The sequence below is a fragment of the Rhipicephalus sanguineus genome, chromosome 6 (assembly GCF_013339695.2).
Source record: "Rhipicephalus sanguineus isolate Rsan-2018 chromosome 6, BIME_Rsan_1.4, whole genome shotgun sequence".
Classification (NCBI taxonomy): Eukaryota; Metazoa; Arthropoda; class Arachnida; order Ixodida; family Ixodidae; genus Rhipicephalus; species Rhipicephalus sanguineus.
In genome coordinates, this window is record NC_051181.1 from 171,185,774 (window position 1) to 171,206,612 (window position 20,839).

General features: G+C 49.3%; 1 protein-coding gene and 1 non-coding gene across 2 annotated transcripts in view; both read left to right on the plus strand.

The window, feature by feature from the left end:
• LOC119397040 (activating signal cointegrator 1 complex subunit 3) overlaps positions 1–20,839 on the plus strand; it is a 623,467-nt gene that overhangs the window by 399,422 nt on the left and 203,206 nt on the right. Inside the window, exon 26 of the mRNA XM_037664465.2 lies at positions 19,166–19,308. Coding sequence (XP_037520393.1) covers positions 19,166–19,308 — 143 coding nt within the window. The remainder of the gene's footprint in view (positions 1–19,165; positions 19,309–20,839) is intronic.
• On the plus strand, positions 6,995–7,066 carry Trnak-cuu (transfer RNA lysine (anticodon CUU)). Its single transcript has one exon. It is a non-coding gene; the product is annotated as a tRNA-Lys (tRNA).

The window sequence follows — 20,839 nt, forward strand, 5'->3', positions numbered from 1 at the left end:
CGTGATATACTTACGAGCAGACAGCTGACCAATAATCCCTCGCATACTACCTGAAGGCATCATGTCTGCCAGAACGAGACCCTCGCTATGAATGAAGGAAAGATTACTTTTAAGGGCTCGTTTTTCTTTGTTATACACAATATTAATGAGAACTAACAGACAGCAATGCCAAGAAAAGTATAGGGGGTGTTATTTGTAGTAATTAGAATATAAATGTGAAGAAAGTAAAGTGGACAAAAAGATAACTTGCCGCCGGCAGTGATCGAACCTGCGACCTTCGAATAACGCGTCCGATGCTCTACCACTGAGCTACGGCGGCGCTCATCTCCCCGTCCACTTTATAGGGTATATATGTGGATTAAACAGGAGTGTTAGTCAGCGCCAGTCGCAGCCATGGCGGCGAGTGTGGAACACTCTTTTTTTCTGCCTATTTTGGCGTCACATAGCACGTGATCTACTTACGAGCAGGCAGCTGACCAAAAATCCCTCGCATACTACCTGAAGGCATCATGTCTGCCAGAACGAGACCCTCGCTATGAATGAAGGAAAGATTACTTTTAAGGGCTCGTTTTTCTTTGTTATACACAATATTAATGAGAACTAACAGACAGCAATGCCAAGAAAAGTATAGGGGGTGTTATTTGTAGTAATTAGAATATAAATGTGAAGAAAGTAAAGTGGACAAAAAGATAACTTGCCGCCGGCAGGGACCGAACCTGCGACCTTCGAATAACGCGTCCGATGCTCTACCGCTGAGCTACGGCGGCGCTCATCTCCCCGTCCACTTTATAGGGTATATATGCGGATTAAACAGGAGTGTTAGTCAGCGCCAGTCGCAGCCATGGCGGCGAGTGTGGAGCACTCTTTTTTTCTGCCTATATTGGCGTCACATAGCACGTGATCTACTTACGAGCAGACAGCTGACCAATAATCCCTCGCATACTACCTGAAGGCATCATGTCTGCCAGAACGAGACCCTCGCTATGAATGAAGGAAAGATTACTTTTAAGGGCTCGTTTTTCTTTGTTATACACAATATTAATGAGAACTAACAGACAGCAATGCCAAGAAAAGTATAGGGGGTGTTATTTGTAGTAATTAGAATATAAATGTGAAGAAAGTAAAGTGGACGAAAAGATAATTTGCCGCCGGCAGGGACCGAACCTGCGACCTTCGAATAACGCGTCCGATGCTCTACCACTGAGCTACGGTGGCGGTCATCTCCCCGTCCACTTTATAGGGTATACAGTATAACCTCGTTGATACGTTTCCGAAAAAAACGCGGAAAATAAACGTACGATCCGAATCCAGTAAAAATTGAGGCTGACAAGCTCATATTGAGGTGCAAGGGCAAAAAACATTTATTTCTCAAAAAAAACATGGAGGGATGCTTCGATTTTCGAACTCCTGGCATCTTGCTGGCTGCCATTGGTCAGCCAGCTAGTTCCGGTCCTGACCGAAAATAACGTCGTGGTCACGTGTATTGAAATCATGAGACAACCCGAATATTGCAAAATCGAACTCTGGGACAACCAGTGTAAACGTAAAGAAACGCTACCGCCGTGTCAGCAGACGAAACTTTGCGCCGCTTGAGCGTCGGTTCTTTCTGCATTGCCGCTTGGAAATATGGGGCTAGGTTTGCCGAAGAGTGGAAGTTATATTCTCGAGCATAAGCATTTGAGATACGATCACGTACGTTCGCAAGATCACGCGCGACTCGCCCCGTCCGTGAAGAAAACTGCCACCCCGCTAAAGGCTTAAGGGCGGACCCTGCTTCGGAGACATGTTTCTTTGTTTTTGAGTACATTTTTATGAAACTTTCACAGCTTATGTATTTTTATGTCCTGATTTCAAATATGCAATTATTTTTCTAGTACACTATGCTGTTTTCAAAATATCAAATATTTCATGTATAATGTTGGGAGCAAGATTTATTTATAAATTGTAAGAGTTATAAAGCAAATCAGCATATCACAATAAGCTGGAATGAAAACTGTTTGCAATAAAATAAGAATGGATGTTCTAGGCCCAATTGAACAAAAGTTATAGTACGTTGAACACTCGGCAAGTCAGCGATGTCGAGCTCGGTCAAACTGGGATCAAGCTGGGAATGTTCAACATACCATAACTTTTGTTCAAATGGGCCTAGAACATCCATTCTTGTCTTATTGCATACAGCATTGATTCCAGGTTATTGTGATAGGCTGATTTGCTTGATAACTCTCACAGTTTAGAAATAAAGCCTGCTCCTAACAATACAAAAACTATTCAATAGTTTCAAAACTACATATTGTATTAGAACAATAATTGCATGTTTGAAATCAGCACATAAAAATACATAGGCTGTGAAAGTTTCATAATGATACGCTCAAAAACAAGAAACACATTTCAGAAGCAGGGTCTCCCCTTAACAAGCTCAACTCTTCACAGTGCACGTAACAATCGCGGTACAGCACGATATGCGAAATCTCGTGAAAGTGATAAGCGTCCCCGAAAGCAACAGCTGCTCGCGGCTATTGCACACTACGTCGCACATTTGCGCTGATCAGTTTGCGTTTTGTCTTGAGACATACGCTGATATGTTCGCCGCCGCTCGTAATCGCACCATCTTGAACGGCGGAGCGGGCTTTAAAAGATAACGCCCGGCGTAAAGGCAGCCGAAGGTAAAGTCCCCAAGCGCCCGCACTGCGATCTGTCAAGTCCTCAAAAAGATGGCGGCGAGCGCACATCGTCTCGTTTTGGCGTCTGATAACCAGAAACCTCCCAGATATCTTCCAGAACAAATCTTTTCTGGCAGCTTCTGACGACGCGCTGGTAGGGTCAGCCAGAGAAATACGAACGCCGACTGGAATTGCGCCGGGCGGAGCAACCCAAAAACGAATGCGCTCCGGGAGAAAAGTGTGGGGGATATTATCGGCCATATTGACTAGGCACAATGGCGGGGTTGCTATGGTTACGGGCCACGGCGTGTTCTGCAGCGGTGGCGATGCGGCAGCGGCATGTGCGTTTCCGCAGCAAGCCGTTTGAAGATTTTGACGGCCAGCGTCGCTGCCTGCCTTCGGGTCGGTGTGTGGTTGACAGAGAGCGGCGATCGAGCAATTCGGAGAAGACGTGGAGGGGACAATTGTGCAAAGCAGAGAAAGCGCGGAGGGGCGAAAGGCACAGCGGAGAAGCTGCCGTCGCCACGCAGTGGCTGTCTGCTACTTCGCGCTTCACAAGTACACGAGAGGCCCCTTTTTGCACACCTGAATGAGTTTCTGAGTACAAAACTTATCATACGACCACAGTTTTCCGCGGTGCTGAACGTTGCTGCCGAATAATCGTATTTTCCGGGAACGTATTACCCGGAACATATTACACACAACTGTATTGGGTTATTTTTAATTTTCGCGATTTCGAGCATAGGAGACGGGAAATCGTACTAAGCGGAAACGTATCAACGAGGTTCTACTGTATATGTGGATTAAACTTAGGAGTGTTAGTCAGCGCCAGTCGCAGCCATGGCGGCGAGTGTGGAACGCTCTTTTTTTCTGCCTATTTTGGCGTCACGTAGCACGTTATCTACTTACGAGCAGGCAGCTGACCAATAATCCCTCACATACTACCTGAAGGCATCATGTCTGCCAGAACGAGACCCTCGCTATGAATGAAGGAAAGATTACTTTCAAGGGAGGAGGAAATAACTTTATTCCGAGTCCTGCGAGTTGTTGGGACGGGCCTATGGCCCCGCCTAGGAGACGGCTCGTTTTTCTTTGTTATACACAATATTAATGAGAACTTACAGACAGCAATGCCAAGGAAAGTATAGGGGGTGTTATTTGTAGTAATTAGAATATAAATGTGAAGAAAGTAAAGTGGACGAAAAGATAACTTGCCGCCGGCAGGGACCGAACCTGCGACCTTCCGAATAACGCGTCCGATGCTCTACCACTGAGTTACGGCGGCGCTCATCTCCCAGTCCACTTTATAGGGTATATATGTGGATTAAACTTAGGAGTGTTAGTCAGCGCCAGTCGCAGCCATGGCGGCGAGTGTGGAACACTTTTTTTCTGCCTATTTTGGTGTCACGTAGCACGTGATCTACTATATAAAGATGACAGGGAGATGGGGAGAGCCTATAGGGAGTGGAGACCAGCGCTGGATAGGTGGCGCGCCGAAAAAGGGCGCCTGACGGGGAGTCGCGACATAACTCAGCCGCTCGCATGGCCTCCGCGCCGCCGGCTAATCTCGGAGGCCATGCCGCTCGCGCTCAGACGACCGGCCGCACTGTACCGCGGTGAGCGCACGCGCGTGCGCCGTTCCCGTGCTTCATTTTGGCGCGAACAGCTCGAGCAGCTATTGCGCCAGTAATACGGTTCTATGGTTTAGAAAAAAAATACCTTTTTCTGAACGCTACTTCGTCAGGGAAGCACTGGAAAACGGAGAGAAGTCCTGCAAAGCAAACTACGTCTGTGCATACGGCGTCGAAGAAACAGTGCTGTGCCGTGGTGGCGACTCCGTCGTCACCATTTAAGTGCGAATGCACTTTATAAGCGACCCTGAATCCGCCGTCCCATAGCAACAGCGCGAGGAGCGGAGAGGATCGTCTGTAGCAACGGCGCAGCGACGTCACGCCCCACGTGACTGCGCGCGCTCCGCCCTCCGCTCCGTGGCTGCGCCTGCGCCCCGCGCATTGCCTGTGGTGATGAAGGCCGGCGGCGAGACGCCGAACGAAAGCGTGCGAAGCGAGCCGAGCACCCCGAAGCCGATCTGGCGCGGGGACGCGCGATGCGTGAGCGAGCGCGGGCCCTCGAATTCGATCGGCCGGACGCGCGCTTCAAGCGAGACTTCCTGGACCGCAGCTTCGGATATAGCTGCGCGGTGTGCGATCGACTGTGGTTCGACAACAACCTGAGCCCCATCTCGGGCGTGCGCAACGCCGCCAACAAGTTGAACGCGTTGCGGGTTCTTTGGAACGAGTTCGGAAGACAGATCATCATCATCAGTAAAAGTGCTTTGCACTTAAAAACGGCCAGACCTCCGTGGGTCGGCTGGCGCGTGCTCTCTCGCTGCCGTCTCCTTCGCTCGGCTCTGCAGTTTAGTCGCGCGCGCCCCCTCGTAACATCACCCCGTGCTTCGCACTTCCTCATCCTCCCCTTCGGGGAAATGCGGGTTTTTTTTTGGTTGCGTCCTGGGATTTGTGCCAAGCTAGTGCAGGCTCACAAGCCTCCATTGATAAGTACGTGCTGCGTCGATACCAGCTGCCCTCTACTGCAGTAAAAAGAAGAGGCAAGGGGTAGCTGCGTCAACGTTTTTCTGTCGTGGTATGTATGCCCAGCCTGCGGTATGTATGCACGCGGACGTTGATCAAGCAAACCACTGTGCTAGCATAGCATGTATGGTGTTGCGCTGTTATGCTCGAGGGCGCGGGACAGATTCCTGGCCCCGGTGGCCGCATTTCGATGGGGTTGAAATACAAAGAACACCCGCGTACTTAGATTATGTGCACATTAAGAACCCCAAGCGGTCAAAATTAATCCTGATTCCCACACTACGGCGTGCCTCATAATCATACCTTGTTTGGCACGTAAAACGCCAGCAATTGTCGATGTTGATCAAACACGTTTATTGTAAGCAGACACCGGCAAGCGAAAAAAACTAACACAGTACGTTAGGCGAAATAAACGGGAGTAAAAATCCAAGACATTTGACCCTCTTCTAGCGAGGCATAAATTGCGACATCACTTCGCCGCGGCAGCCAATGCAAAAAGAAGCTTTACCGCATCGGCTGACTACAGAAAGCTAAGCTTCGAGTAGTCCGCTGCTTTGTTTGTGACAACTCTGTCTGTAGCACAAGTGAAGTTCAACGGAGGCATCCATCGCGTGCGTATTTCTCATAACAGTTCAGCGGCTTCGGCAAACGTGCCCCCGTACGCATCTCGTAGACAGACAGCTTTCCTTCTGCGTAACTCTTTGCAAACAATGTAGACTACCTGCCTATCGTATCATATTCACTGCACGCGGTGGCATCAGAAGGAGCTTGGTGGTGGTCAGATGAAAAGATTGTTACATATGGCGCATGCTGCATAATACATGTATGTTTTATTTACAAAAAAACGCCGATTAAATTCTGCTCATTGGCCCCGGTTTCCACTGGTGGCCCTAACTATTGAATAAATCAAGCAGACACGCGCAATTCGGTTTAGAAACCAGCCCAACGCCACCAGACAGGAGAACAAGAGCAGAACATACTGTGCTCGCCTGACTGCCGGGATGCAACGCCGCATCCGTTCCTATTCATATGTTTTAGAAGAAAATTATAGAAGAATACATCCTCCCTCATTTCTACGTATTGTGGCACTTGAATGCGCAACAGTACCGCCAGCGTCCTTTAGTTTTGTTTCGGCGATACGCGCCCGCATCGCCTCAAACAGTCGCCACTCTCGTCCGCGGGAGCGGCTGGAGTATGCGCTCTGACCGCCAGGGCGGCACTGCCCACGCCGCGGAAACTCCAGCGCTGGTTCCCTATAGGGAGATAGGGGAGACCCTATAAAGTGGACGCGGAGCCGCCGTAGCTCAGTGGTAGAGCATCCGACGCGTAATTTGAAGGTCGTAGGTTCAGTCCCTGCCGGCGACAAGTTATCTTTTCGCCCACTTTACTTTCTTCACATTTATATTCTAATTACTACAAATAACACCCCCTATACTTTCCTTGGCATTGCTGTCTGTTAGTTCTCATTAATATTGTGTATAACAAAGAAAAACGAGCCCTTAAAAGTAATCTTTCCTTCATTCATAGCGAGGGTCTCGTACTGGCAGACATGATGCGTTCAGGTAGTATGCGAGGGATTATTGGTCAGCTGCCTGCTCATAAGTAGATCACGTGCTACGTGACGCCAAAATAGGCAGAAAAAAAGAGTGTTCCACGCTCGCCACCATGGCTGCGACTGGCGCTGACTAACACTCCTAAGTTTAATCCACATATATACCCTATAACGTGGACGGGGAGATGACCGCCGCCGTAGCTCAGTGGTAGAGCATCGGACACTTTATTCGAAGGTCGCTGGTTTGGTCCCTGCCGGCGGCAAGTTATCTTTTTGTCCACTTTACTTTCCTCACATTTATATTCTAATTACTACAAATAACACCCCCTATACTTTCCTTGGCATTGCTGTCTGTTAGTTCTCATTAATATTGTGTATAGCAAAGAAAAACGAGCCCTTAAAAGTAATCTTTCCTTCATTCCTAGGCATACTAGTAACATACTAATCTGGCATATTAGTTTTCCATGTTTTTAATACATGCATGTCATTGGCCCTCAGAGAGTTTAGGCTTAGATGAAGGCCAACTCCCGAATGACTGGAGAACAGCCCGAGTGATACCACTTCATTAAAGCGGTGTCAAACAGTTATAAAGAACTACTGACTGATATCTTTAACCTCTAACACCTGCAAATTATTAGAGCACATAATACATAAACGTACCGTGGATTTTTTAGAGACTTGTAACATATTGTGACGGAGGCGAGGTGACGGTTTAATGGATATTTACACAAGTGAAATGGCAGCCAAACAAGATGGCTGAGAAACCCCACGCGCAAGCGCTTCTCGCTCACTTGTCGTCTTCATCTTCGGAGAGCACCGCGCTAGCTCATGTCCATGACGCACCGTGACATCACTCTCCCGCGGCCGAAGCGCCGTCACGGCGCTTGGTATGACAGCGAGGGACTAGGAGGGCAATATGGTTTCAGTCTAGAAACATGCACAGTGTCCTTGTGTGAGGAGGTCAAAGAGGCAGTGTCCAGGGGTGCGACCTCATAATTCACGTCACCGAGTTGTCGTAACACTTTATAGGGGCCGTGGTAACGGGGAAGAAGCTTTTCTGATAAGCCGACCTCTCGGTGTGGTGTCCAGAGGAGGACCGGAGATCCCGGCGGGAAGTGAACATCTCGGTGGCGACTGTCATAACGGTCTTTTTGGTGTGCTTGCGACAAGGATATCGGTCATGGGCAAGCTGTCGAGCTGCATGGGCTCGAGCAACGATATCGCTGGCGTACTTTGTAGACAAGGGTGCAACTGAAGGGAGGAGCGTGTCCAAAGGTAACGCTGGATGTCGGCCAAATAGCAAATAAAACGGTGAATAAGCAGCGGTGTCGTGAAGAGTTGTACGCAAAGGTGACAAATGGGAGTGCTCTGTCCCAGTCACGGTGATCAGGGGAGACGTACATTGACAGCATCTGAGTCAGAGTTCGGTTCAGACGCTCGGTCAATCCATTCGTCTATGGATGATAAGCGGTGGTAAGCTTGTGCTCAGTGGAGCAGGCACGCAAGATGTCATCCACAACACGTGACAGGAAGTACCGCCCTCGATCGGTAAGCAGCTGCCGGGGGGCACCATGACAAAGAATGACTTCATACAAGAGAAAGTCAGCGACGTCAGTGGAGCAACTTGTTGGCAATGCTCGTGTGATGGCAAAGCGTGTGGCGTAATCTGTGGCAACTGCAACCCATTTATTTCCCGAAGTGGGCGTAGGAAAAGGGCCCAGCAGGTCAAGGCCAACACGGAAGAATGGTTCCGCAGGTATGTCGATGGGTTGTAGAAGACCGCAAGGCAGCGCAGAAGGCCGCTTGCGGCGTTGGCAGCGGTCACAAGCAGCGACGTAGCGGACCACAGAACGGTACAGGCCGGGCCAGAAAACGCGATGCCGCACGCGATCGTAGGTACGAGAGACACCAAGGTGACCGGCTGTCGGTACGTCGTGGAGTTGTTTGAGAACACAGGTACGTAGATGTTGGGGTAGCACAAGAACTAGCTCCGGGCCATCGGTGTTGAAGCTGCGACGGTACAGAATGTTGTCATGCAACTCGAACAGGCGCACGGAAGGGTCTCGTGAAGCGGAGGTTAGACGGTCGATGATGGAGAGCAACGATGGGTCCCGTCGTTGTTCGGTGGAGATATCAACCAAAGCGCGGATGGAGAGCACGCAGGGGTCTGATTCAAGGTCAGGGACGTCGGGCACTTCAACCAGATGACGTGACAAACAGTCTGCGTCTGTGTGCAGTCGTCCCGACTTGTAGTGGACCACGAACGAGTACTCCTGCAGACGTAGGGCCCAGCGACCGAGACGTCCAGATGGGTCTTTTAGTGATGAGAGCCAGCAGAGAGCGTGATGGTCTGTGACTACGGAAAAAGTTCGGCCATACAGGTGGGGCCTGAACTTGGTCACTGCCCACACTAAGGCTAGGCATTCACGCTCAGTGATGGAGAACTTCCGTTCGGCGGGCGAAAGAAGACGACTGGCGTAAGCAATTACTCGATCCGTGCCGTGCTGTCGTTGGCCGAGAACCGCCCCAATTCCATGGCCACTGGCATTGGTCTGGAGCTCTGTATGCGATGCTGGGTCGAAATGGGCGAGTATTGGTGGCGTAGTTAGCAGATGAATAAGGGCAGAAAAGGAGTCTGCTTGCTCGACGCCCCACGTGAAGGGAACGTCCTGTTTTAAGAGATCAGTAAGCGGTCGGGCGATGTCGGCGAAGTTGCGGACGAATCGACGAAAATAGGAACATAATCCTACAAAACTTCGGACGTCCTTGGTTGAGCATGGGACAGGAAATTCTTGTACTGCTCGCACCTTATCTGCATCCGGTTGAACACCGGCAGCACTCACAAGGTGACCGAGTATAGTGATTTGGCGCCGTCAGAATCGGCATTTTGCAGAATTCAGCTGGAGAGCGGCTTTTCGAAAGACATCCAGAACGGCCGACAGACGCTTGAGATGGCTGTCAAACGTAGGTGAATAGACGATGACATCGTCTAAGTAACGTAAGCAGACAGACCACTTATATCGTCGGAGAAAGGAGTCCATCATGCGTTCGAAAGTTCCCGGGGCATTACATAAACCGAACAGCATGACCTTGAACTGGTAGGACCATCAGGCTAACTAAAGCAGTTTTTTCGCGGTCCATGTGGTCGACGGAAATTTGCCAATAGCCGGACCGAAGGTCGATAGATGAAAAGTATTGAGCACCATGGAGGCAATCGAGGGCGTCATCGATTCGAGGCAAAGGGTAGACATCTTTATGAGTTACTTTGTTTAAATTGCGATAGTCGACACAAAAGCGCCAGCTGCCATCCTTCTTTTTGACGAGCACCACCGGGGAAGCCCAAGGGCTGGAAGATGGTTCTATGACGGCTTTGGTAAGCATTTTGTCGACTTCACTCTGAATGACTTGACGTTCCTGTTGAGATACACGATATGGACGCCGGCATATAGGACTGGCATCACCAGTGTTGATCCGGTGAGTCACGACAGATGTTTGGCCCAGAGGGCGGTCGTCAAAGTCGAAGATGTCACGATAGGATGCGAGCAGACGACGGAGGCCGGTAGCTTGCGCTGTGGTGAGATCGGGAGCGATCATCTTGTTAATGTCATCGAGAGGCAAGGTGAGATCAGCATCATGACATGGAGACGTAACATCGGCGTCCATATCGGCAACCTTGCAATTGTCAAGCGGAGAGATGGTGGCCAAAGACATATCTTGCGGAAGAACTTGAGTCAACATACTGACGTTGAGGAGGGGAATGGTCACTATTATCAGTCACGGAAACAACAGTGCGAGCAAGAGCGACGTCTCGGGCCATCAGTACGTCAACTGTAGGAGTCACGAGGTAGTCACCATCCGGCACACCGCGTGAAGACGACAAAGTGACGTATGTCGCAGCTTGTGGAGGCAAGCGAACGTAATGGCGAGAGCATAAACGTGGAGGTAGGTCGGCTGGAAAATCAGCAAGCTGCGGCAACTCGAGCTGAAGAGCACCAGTCGCACAATCAATGAGCGCAGAATGACGTGACAGAAAATCCAAGCCAAGGATTAGGTCTTGAGGGCACTTCTCAATGACGGCAAATTGAACTGATGTAGGATGACCAGCAATAGAACACGGGCGGTGCACATCCCTTGAACGGCAGGAACGGCAGGAACGGCACGAGTTCCTCCATCAGCGACTCGGAGTGTACGGGAAGCGGGAGGCGTGAGTACTTTGTGCAGTCGGCGGCGAAGGTCTGCGCTCATTACAGAAATATGCGCTCCGGTATCGATAAGCGCGGAAATAGTCATACCATCAACGTCAACGTCTAATAAGCTTCGTCTCGTCGAAAGCGTCAAAAGAGGATTTATGGAGGAAGTCGACAATGCAGCGTCACCTCCGGGCGCTGCACTGTTTAGTTTTACGGATAGGCAGAAGCAGGGTTGAATGGGGAGGACGGTCGGCGAGTGTGCGGCGAGCGAGACGACTGGCGACGTCCTGGAGGCGAACACGACTGGTGGTCGTGCGGCGACGGAGAGCGGCTGGTGAACCTTCTGTAGAAGTTAGGCGAAGCAGACTAGGTGGGAGGTGCGAAGCGGGTGCTGTGCTGTCGGTGGTAAGGGGCAGACGATGGCCGAGGTGGCGAGGACCAGCGGGTATCGCAGTAACGGGCTACATGGCCGATACGATGGCAGTGAAAACAAATTGGTCGATTGTCAGTGGTTCTCCAAGCAGCAGGGTCGCGAGATCGGGCCGGAAACCGCTGCTCGTGATAGGACGAGGGCGGACGCCATGAAGTTTGCTGTGGGCTGGTCACAGTGCACACGGAGTGAATGCCTATGCTGGCCAGTTCCTGACGCACGATGGCTTGAACCATGGGAGCAGTGATAGGGGTAGTGTCACTTGCAGTAGTGTGAGCCGGAGCAGGGGCCATGGCTTCAAGTTCGCGGCGGACAATGCGGGTCACCTGGTCTGATGAAACTGGAGCTGGTGGTTGTGTTCTTGTACGGTCTTCGCAAGACGATGTTGTAGCCGTATTCGGAAGCCGGGCAAACACGCTGTCTATGCGCCGGCTCTTAGCTTGCTCAAAGCGCCGGCACTCCTTTATAATGGCGTCCACTGTCGAATAATTTGTGCATATTAGGAGGTTGAAGGCGCCATCCGCGATCCCCTTGAGAATATGTCCAACCTTGTCGGCCTCCGGCATCTCGGCATTGGCTTTTCGACACAGTGCTAGCACATCTTCTATGTACGAGACGTACGATTCCGGGGAAGTCTGCGCCCGAGACGCGAGCATTTTGTTCGCGGCCGTCTTTTGTCCGACGGGCTTCCCAAGCAAGTCCAACATTTTTTCTTTGCACGTCGCCCAACTGCCGAGTTCAGTTTCGTGGTTCTCATACCACACTTTGGCAGTTCCCTTGAGGTAAAATATCAGATAGGCCAGCATAAGAGGCGGGCCCCAACGGTTGCGAGCACTCACGTGTTCGTACTCTGCCAGCCAGTCCTCAACGTCCACTTCATTAGGATCGCCGGAACCACTAAACGTGCCAGGATCCTGTGGGTGTTCGAGCACGACCGTTGTTTTCACAGGTGCAGCTGCAGTCGCCGCATCTTCTTCATCCGCAGAGAGACCGGGCGCAGATGCAGAAGCCGTATCTTCTGCCATTGTTGTCGAGAGACCTTTCAAACGACGGCCGCTGCGGAGTTCCGTTGCGAGGCGTGTCGTACCCAGCAGCTCCACCAAGTGTGACGGAGGCGAGATGACAGTTTAATGGATATTTACACAAGTGAAGTGGGAGCCAAACAAGATGGCTGAGAAACCCCACGCGCAAGCGCTTCTCGCTCACTCGTCGTCTTCATCTTCGGAGAGCACCGCGCTAGCTCAATGACGCACCGGGACAATATTAACAGAATGCCAGCATGGATTTCGGAAAGGGTACTCCACTTGTACACAGCTAGTTGCTACCATCCATGATTTTGCCATATCAATAATGTCAAACAAATTCATGCAATTTTTATGGACTTTTCGAAGGCGTTCGACAAAGTATCACACGGTAAATTGTTATTGAAATTACATAGTCTGCTTAGAAATTCTCAACTTGTTAATTGGATTTCAGTGTACTCTACCAATCGCCACCAGTTTGTTGCATTTAAAGGCCATCAGTCTAACCAACTACCATTGCAATCAGGTGTCCCTCCGTCCTAGGGCCACTTTTTTTTCTTACTTATATAAACGACATAGTAAAAGGCATCTCCGTCAAAATAAAACTGTATGCAGACGACTGTGCTCTCTACACGGAGGTTAATGATCAATCGGATGAGGTGTTGTTAAACAATAATTTTCAGCGTGTTGCTTCATGGTGTCAGTGGTGGCAGATGTGTATAAACTTCGACAAGACTGCTTTTATGCGGATAACTCGAAAGAAAAAGCCCGTAATATTTGCGCATAATTTTAACAGTGTCATTTTGTCTGAGGTGTTCGATTACAAATATATTGGGTTATGGATATCAAACAGTCTTAGATGGGATAAACACATCCATTACGTTTGTGGGAATCGAGCGCGCCCTCCACTTTGGCGCCTCGTTCCCCAGCTAGCGCGTGTGGTGGCCCCGCGCGGCTCGAGCGCCGGGGACCGCCGTTAATCGGTGGTATGGCGACCGCAGCGGCAGCGCCAGGCCTCTTTGTATGGTGCGAGCCATGCATCAGCTTCCCGGCGCGCGGGCACGCGTCCTTGTGAGCATGCCTCGACATGCTCACATGCTCACGCCACCAAGCTAGCTTACGTCACTGCGCAACCCCTGTCCTCATTGGCCGCCAGTGACAACCCCCTTCCCCCTTGAGCTCGCTTCTGTCTGGCGCGGGCTTGCCCGCGTCAGATGCACTCAGGCCGGCACGAGAGGTTGACGCGCTGCTCTGGCAGGCGGCTTCTCGTCCGTGCGCTCGACTGCTGCCCTTTGTGTGGTAGTCTTAGCGCTGTTGGCAAGCATACTCGATCGGTCTTGCAGAGTTCCCTTTTACGGCCTGCAAGCCCGTGACTGTCGTACTGTGCTGCATCTTGGGTTAATAAACCCGTGTTGTTTGTTGACATCCTGCCTCGAGTGCCTTTTCTGCGCCGTGCCGGAGTCGACGAACCCGGCCGTAGCGTCTTTGTTCGCTGCGGCAGTGGAGAACGTCGCGTCCCTTCACGGTCGCCTCGTAGGGTAAGCGTTTCGCAAACCTATCTCCACACGTTACATCTAATGCTTACAGAAAATTATTCTTTTTAAGGAGAACGCTAACTCTGGCTACCCTGCTGTAAGAAAATTAACATACAAATCCATTGTCCTACCAGTCTTAGACTATGCTGCTATAATATGGGACCTCTATACAAGAGCTAATATTCTCAAGGTAGAAAATGTCCAGAAGAGAGCCATACAGTTTATATACAACTATTTTAGACGCAGCTCAGTGAGTGAACTACAAGCTTGCGCTAAGCTAACTCCTCTATGCGAAAGAAACTGCTCATCACGTCTAAAATTCTTATGTCAATTAGTCAAGGGGCACTATAACGTGGACGTTAGCGAATGGATTTCATTTTCTTCCGGTTATTCAACACGCCAAAGGCATGGACTGACAGTAACACCTTTTCGTTCTCGTAATGATTACTTCAAGTATTCTTTTTTTCCGCGAACAGTCGGAGACTGGAATACCCTTAGTAGGTACATTATTCAAGCAGCTTCTCTGTCAGCATTTTTATCTCTTCTTGACGACTAAACATAATTGGCTATATTCATGGCGATTGTGTGTATTATATCTGTGTCGCCTTTTCCTCTATTTTGGGGGGCATTTGATAATGCTGTGTTTAATGACTGAGCCTGAATTTGTGTTTTTATAGTGCTTTTTTACTGTAACCTTTGCATGTACCTAAGTGCCATTATGTTGTATTTTCTTTCATGTACTGTATTCCACCCTGCTAAAACCCCGATAGGGGTTTCAGTACCAATAAACAAATAAAATAAAATAAATAAATAAAATAATGTATAGTGCTGCAGGGTGTCCCTTGGCATGGTGTTGTTTCCCACTGCTCAATAAAGCAACTTTACCGTTCGTGCCTACAGTGCGACACGCAATTCACAAAAGAAAGTTGAAGTAGCACATTGCATTAGTCTTGACAGTATGCATAAACACCTGTGGCTTCCTTGAATCGCAATACAGCTAAGGAGCTTCAACACAGCTCTGCACTCACCTGCTCATCACCGGGCCATCAAATGGCATGTTGGTTGGTATGCATCCATAGTTAAAACAGTGCTATGAAGGCATGGACCAGTAAAGGCATAGGACTTGTGCTGACTGCCAACTGCTTTGGTGTGTTGTGAACATACACTAATATACCTTGAAATGAAGTACAAGGGGAGAGGGAAATTATCTGAACTTCTAGCAGCACATGCATCCAGGGGCAAAACTTGTTGAGTCAAGATTAGTTACGGATATAGCTACACTCCTCACCAGTTATCGTATTTACTTGCACAGTGATTGTAGTTGCGTAATGATTGTACTGAGTTGCGTAATGAATTTTGATGTCGAAATTTGATTCCTTTCTTTTTTCTTTCTCACAATGATCGCACGCCAAACTTGGCTTGCAGCACCCATGACACATTGATGGAAGTGCTGCTCCAATTGCTTCAAACTGCTACAAAAGAGAAATGCTGCTACATGCTGCTCCAGACTGCGATTTTTGTTAGTAACTGCTCTAAACCTGCTTTGAAACGGCACTGACAAAGTGTAGACGAGGAATTTTAACCGTCGGACCAACTCGCAAGCCCTAAGAGAACCAAAAACAATCTGTGTGCTATTATCCTGGTGTGTTAGTACTACAGTTAAACCTGGATTTACAGAAATTGAGAAATTCCAGAAAAAAATTCATTACGAACAGGTTTTTGTTATATGCACTTTCCGCACGAAAATTCGAAAAGAAATGCACAAATGAAACAAAAGGGGAACTGGAGGCAGAGCTCACTCAAAACATTTATTTAGCGGCAAAACACTGCGTTGTTTTCCTCTCTTGCTTGTTCGTGGGGGATGGCAATACTGGACGTTCACAGGACATCAATACTACTCTGCTCAGTCATCGTCTAGCGGTGGCCTCCGAGATTGACAGCGTGTTGCCAAAGCTAGTCGCGGAGGCCAAGGTCTTGCGAACCCGCACCGCAAGACGCCAAAGCGCGGGACGAGTCAACCTCCTAAGATCCGTCGTCGTCACCGTGGTTGCGTACAGCTTCCACCAGCGCCTTATCTGACGTCTCCTCAGTAGAGACGACACAGTTGTCCGCATTAAAAAAAAATCACAAAGCTGAACATCATCAGGTGCGGCTCCATGCGCACGCAGTGAAACCATGCACGCACGTACGGCGTCGAAAACGAAGAGCGAACTCCATATGCAGCGCGGCCCCACATATGAAGCGCGAACTCGAAGCCTAATGACACGAAACATGAATATTTTTTTAGTGGCGTCACCTGGTGTCACGTTAACGAAGTGCAGTTCAGAGATTCAGAGACTACTGCAACAACCTTTTTTTTAAAGCCGGTGCGGTTAGCATGGTGGCACCCGCGAGCGGCTGGATGAGGTTTGAAGGGAAGGGGGGGGGGGGCATGCCCGCGGCCGCAAGAACACCGGCTCGAGGAGTGCAGACCCGCCTCGCGAACACCCGCAGCGCAAATCAGGGTGTCGGAACAAAATGTTTTTCGTTTCAGTTTTAGTTTCATTCCATCGCAAGAAGTTCCATTCCATTTCTGTCCCGGAATGATAAAAAATTGTTCCGTAACGGTTCGTAACAGATTTTTCTTTATGCAAAAATTTGAAGTTAAAGTAATCATAAAAAACATAGGTTTATGATATAGTTACTTGCCCACTCTTAAAGGGCCGGTAAACAACCCCGATGTCCAAAAATTGTAATGAAAAGAAATATGCGCACTTTTGCTATGTGAACATGCTGCCGCAAGAATTTTGCGAGTACGTGCTATAATAAGGAAGTTACAGGGGTTAGAACATCCGTTTCAGCTGGTTTCAAATTTTCGCGCGGCCTCACCACCCTTCTCCGCCACATGGAGGAAAAGGCGTAGCCCGTCGTCGTGACTCCGCCCACTTCGGCAACGTGACACGACGTCAAGAATTGACGTCATGGGCGAGCTCGATCAGTCGCAATGCACTTCCGCTTGCTGCGGCTCCTGGTTGTTTATTGTTTATATTGTCGCACGTGCTCCGTAACTTGACGGGCAGTTTTCGGCTCTTCACTATTTTTAAACCTTTGTGACAGTTCACAATGCAGCAGGAATGCGTGCTTGCTTTCCGAGACGTCTAAGGGGCGCGAGAGAAAAGTCTGGAGAACCCCGCTTGCCGCGCGAGCAAGCGCGACCCGTCCGAGCTACCGGAGATTCCCCTCTCCCCGCTCGATTTGCAGCCGGCAACTGAACAACGCTTCGCCTCAGGCGAAGTGCGTGCAGGTGCTATGCAGTGCGAGGAATATACGCGCGACAACTGCGTGGCCGAAACCGCATCACCGCAGGGCCAAAAAACAAGACGCAGTTTCGTAGCGGTGGGTGGGAACAGGAACTGACGTTAACTTGACAACTGTTTGTTGAGACCTGGTTTAGACCAGTCGACGAGCTCAGTGCTACGTGACGTCACTGCGCGTACGAGGAGGATTGGTCAGGCGTAGGAAAGAAGCGCGGGAATTGTTTTTCGAAATGAAGGGTCTGCGCGGCGCGCAGCGCTGTAATATTCGGAAAACGTGATCGCCGCTGTCTACTGTACGGATTAGCGAGCTTGTTTGGCGGGTGTAAAAAAAAGTCGCAGCCTGTTTACGGGCCCTTTAAGAAAGTGGGACAGGGGTAAAACACGTTCTTCCCACGTTCTCCAGAGGAGCGGAAGTAACTGCACCACGAATTCCTACCACTAGCACAAACCAGTGTACCCGTCAAAGTCATAGTATTTATTTTCTCAAAAGTCAATTACGATTTTTCTTGCGGGCTCAATGCTTTGTGTCAAGGGAGCGAGCACGATCTCAGAAGCAGCACGTCATTGAGTGTACTCTCTCATGTGCGAGACAGCTGTTCTAATAAAAAAATCGCCAGGCCTGCACGGAACACGCAGCACAGTCACAGCAAAAGCTGGAAGAGCGGCCTTTCTAGAGCCCGTTGTAGACTCTCTTGGGGCAATAAGGTTGAGAGCTGCGCTAGTTGGTGACTGATCATTATACCGATATGGTTAGGTAGCGCACTTTGGATAGGGACAAAAGGGACACGACACTCGCAACTGAATTTATTTCAGGAAAAATACTTCAACATCTATGCTCCCAAGCACCCCCGAGCGACTCCGAAATGAACCAACCCTCAATATCACCTGATCAAAGACAAAATTTTGCACACTCCTGTGAAAGGATTATTTTTGCATATCTAGGACCAAACTATCTGCGCACACTCAAGCGATACAAAAACCAAAAGTTAACGAAATGCGATACTGTCCCCCGTTTTCCTCCGTACGAAACTAAAGAGTCTTACACTTTGCCTCCCGTGTCACCTCTCGAACAGCAGTGATTCATGTGCCTACGGCTGCGGAGTGAGTGAGTGACTAACAACTTTATCAGTCGAAGGGGTGAGGGTAAGGGAGCCACGTAGGCTGCCAGGCTGTGTTTTTCGATGACGTCTTCAGCTCGTCCCAGGACCCGTGTCTGGATGTCTCTGTCATTGCTGGAGAGAAGGGGTGATCAAGCAGCGAGCACTCCGCTCGTAAACACAGCGTCCGTCGTCGTGGCAACAACCAGTAGAAAAGCGCCTCTCATCGGTGTCTCACGCTCCGCCAATAGAAGCACCGCGTACATTGCTAGGTTCGTGAGAATGCCTTCCGATTTTTTTGTTATTTGCGCTTTTTCTATGCGGTGATCGCAAGCGTGAAGGGTGGCAACAGAAAGGCGGAACTTTGAGCTTTGAAACGACGCCAAGATGGCGGCGCTCGGTGGCAGGAAAGACGAGATACGACGCCCTGAATTGCGCCGTTTTAGCGCGATTATGGGCTTCTTTTTCACCGACATCACTTACAAAATTATTTTTTTTCAGGCACTTAGAGTGCGTTTTCAGCGTAATCGTTTAGATACTGCGTAAATAAGAGACAAGGAATGCCAAAATGAGTGTTTACCAAAAAATTGATTTTTTTTTTTTTTTTGCTATTTTCGCGATTTGATCCCCGTGTCCCCCCTTAACTATGGAAGCAGGCCATCATCGCTTTGTGATGTAAGTACATGGCACTGTAAAGGTTCATTTGATTTCAAGATGCACAAGTACACAGCGTGCTTAAGGCGTTGCTCATTATTGCTCTTTGGTGTGAAGCTGTGCATTGGTGCATTTCAGCCATCCAGCAGCATTCCCCTGACAAGCCTGTGCTGATCTTTGTCTCATCACGGCGGCAGACACGCCTCACTGCTCTCGACCTCATTGCGTTCCTTGCTGCTGAGGACAACCCACGACAGTGGCTGCACATGCCTGATCACAAGGTGCGTGCTTTGAACATAACACTTGACAAATTCCAGAAGAACAGAAATAGGAACAAACAAAACACAAGGACATGGAATCAGTATCTCAGGTAAAAGGTAATGAGCATTGGTCTCGGCCTCAAGAGAACGAAATTAGTTGCTAGGAGGTCAACCTAGATGTAGTTAGGGCAAATACAGATGAATTCAGGACATACACGGGGCTTTAGAACAAGATGCTCATGACACAGGTGAAGTATTGTCAGTTCTTGGGGGTGTGGTAACCAAGCGATAGCCATAGCGCCTGAGGAGCCCGCAGCAAGACAGCCGCTCGACACTGAAACCAAACAACAACTGTACTTTATTCAGCTTCATACAAACACACGTGCCACTAACCAGCACAATAGTAGCGACCTCTACAGGAGGTAAAGCACCAACCCAAGAAGTAAGCAAGCTCTGCGAAACCACGAAACATCTAATAAAAGGAATGCGAGAATTGGTGAAAGTGACCAGCTCAGGAGATACAATAAACTCTACTAGAGTGTCAAAAGTAGAGCTGTGCAAATAGCAAGATTTTGGGTGTTAAGCGAATTTGCAGAAAAAAAGTTGCCGAGGATCCCCAAGCATATTCTTCTGAGATGGGAACATGAAAGCATTTGTTTTGGCCAGGTTGATGAAGCGCTGGAGGGGTGATGCTAGTGGTGCGATCGCTAGTTGTCTTATCAAGAATTAGTCAATGCAGAGACCAAATTGTGTTTATTTACATGGTATGGTACCAGCAAAGGGATGTTGACAAAACTTTACCCATGAAAGGAACTTCTGTGAAGGCCCCATTGAGGCAGTGGACAGTCCGTTCGAGTTGAGAGTTCCTCATCTGCTGTGCAGATTTCCCTCTCCTACTCCGTGGCTGCGAGTGGTTTCTGCGGCAGTTGTTGGCACCGGTGTCAAGCTCCGAGTGGGAGAGGTCACGCGCTTTCCGCATACAGATTGTGCAGACACCAGAAAAGTGCGTGCTTTCACAAACTCGGCCAAGTGACGCTTTCGCGTTAAAATGTACGGCAAAACATGCCGATAAAAGAAAACAATTTCTATTGCACGGTAACACGTAGACCTGGTAGCAGCGTCAAAACGAAACTGTGCTTGCAAGCTGTAGCTTAGTGACGCGGGTGGTGTGGTATTGTCACGTCTCTCCATAATTTGATATCACGCCGATTTTTAGGGGATACTAATGAATTTTATATTGCAGGCTGATTTTGTGGTGCCAAGACGTTGTTCGGAAAGTATGTTTCACAAAACGAGTTGATCGAGTACGAAACTGAAACCATGTTCACGGCATTAGCAACAGTTGACTGCCAGTGGCAGATGTAGTGACATTGCCATCACAAAATGGCGATGTAACGCATTTTAAACCTAGTGCCCCTAGTGCGCACTGGCTCATTTCGGGGTTTACTACGGTCCGTCTGCGTCAAACTTGTTCCCAGCGAAGTGGAAATGGTGACATCCCCTTCCTTATGAAAGCTCATATCAAAGGAAAGTTATAGACCTTATGCAAAAT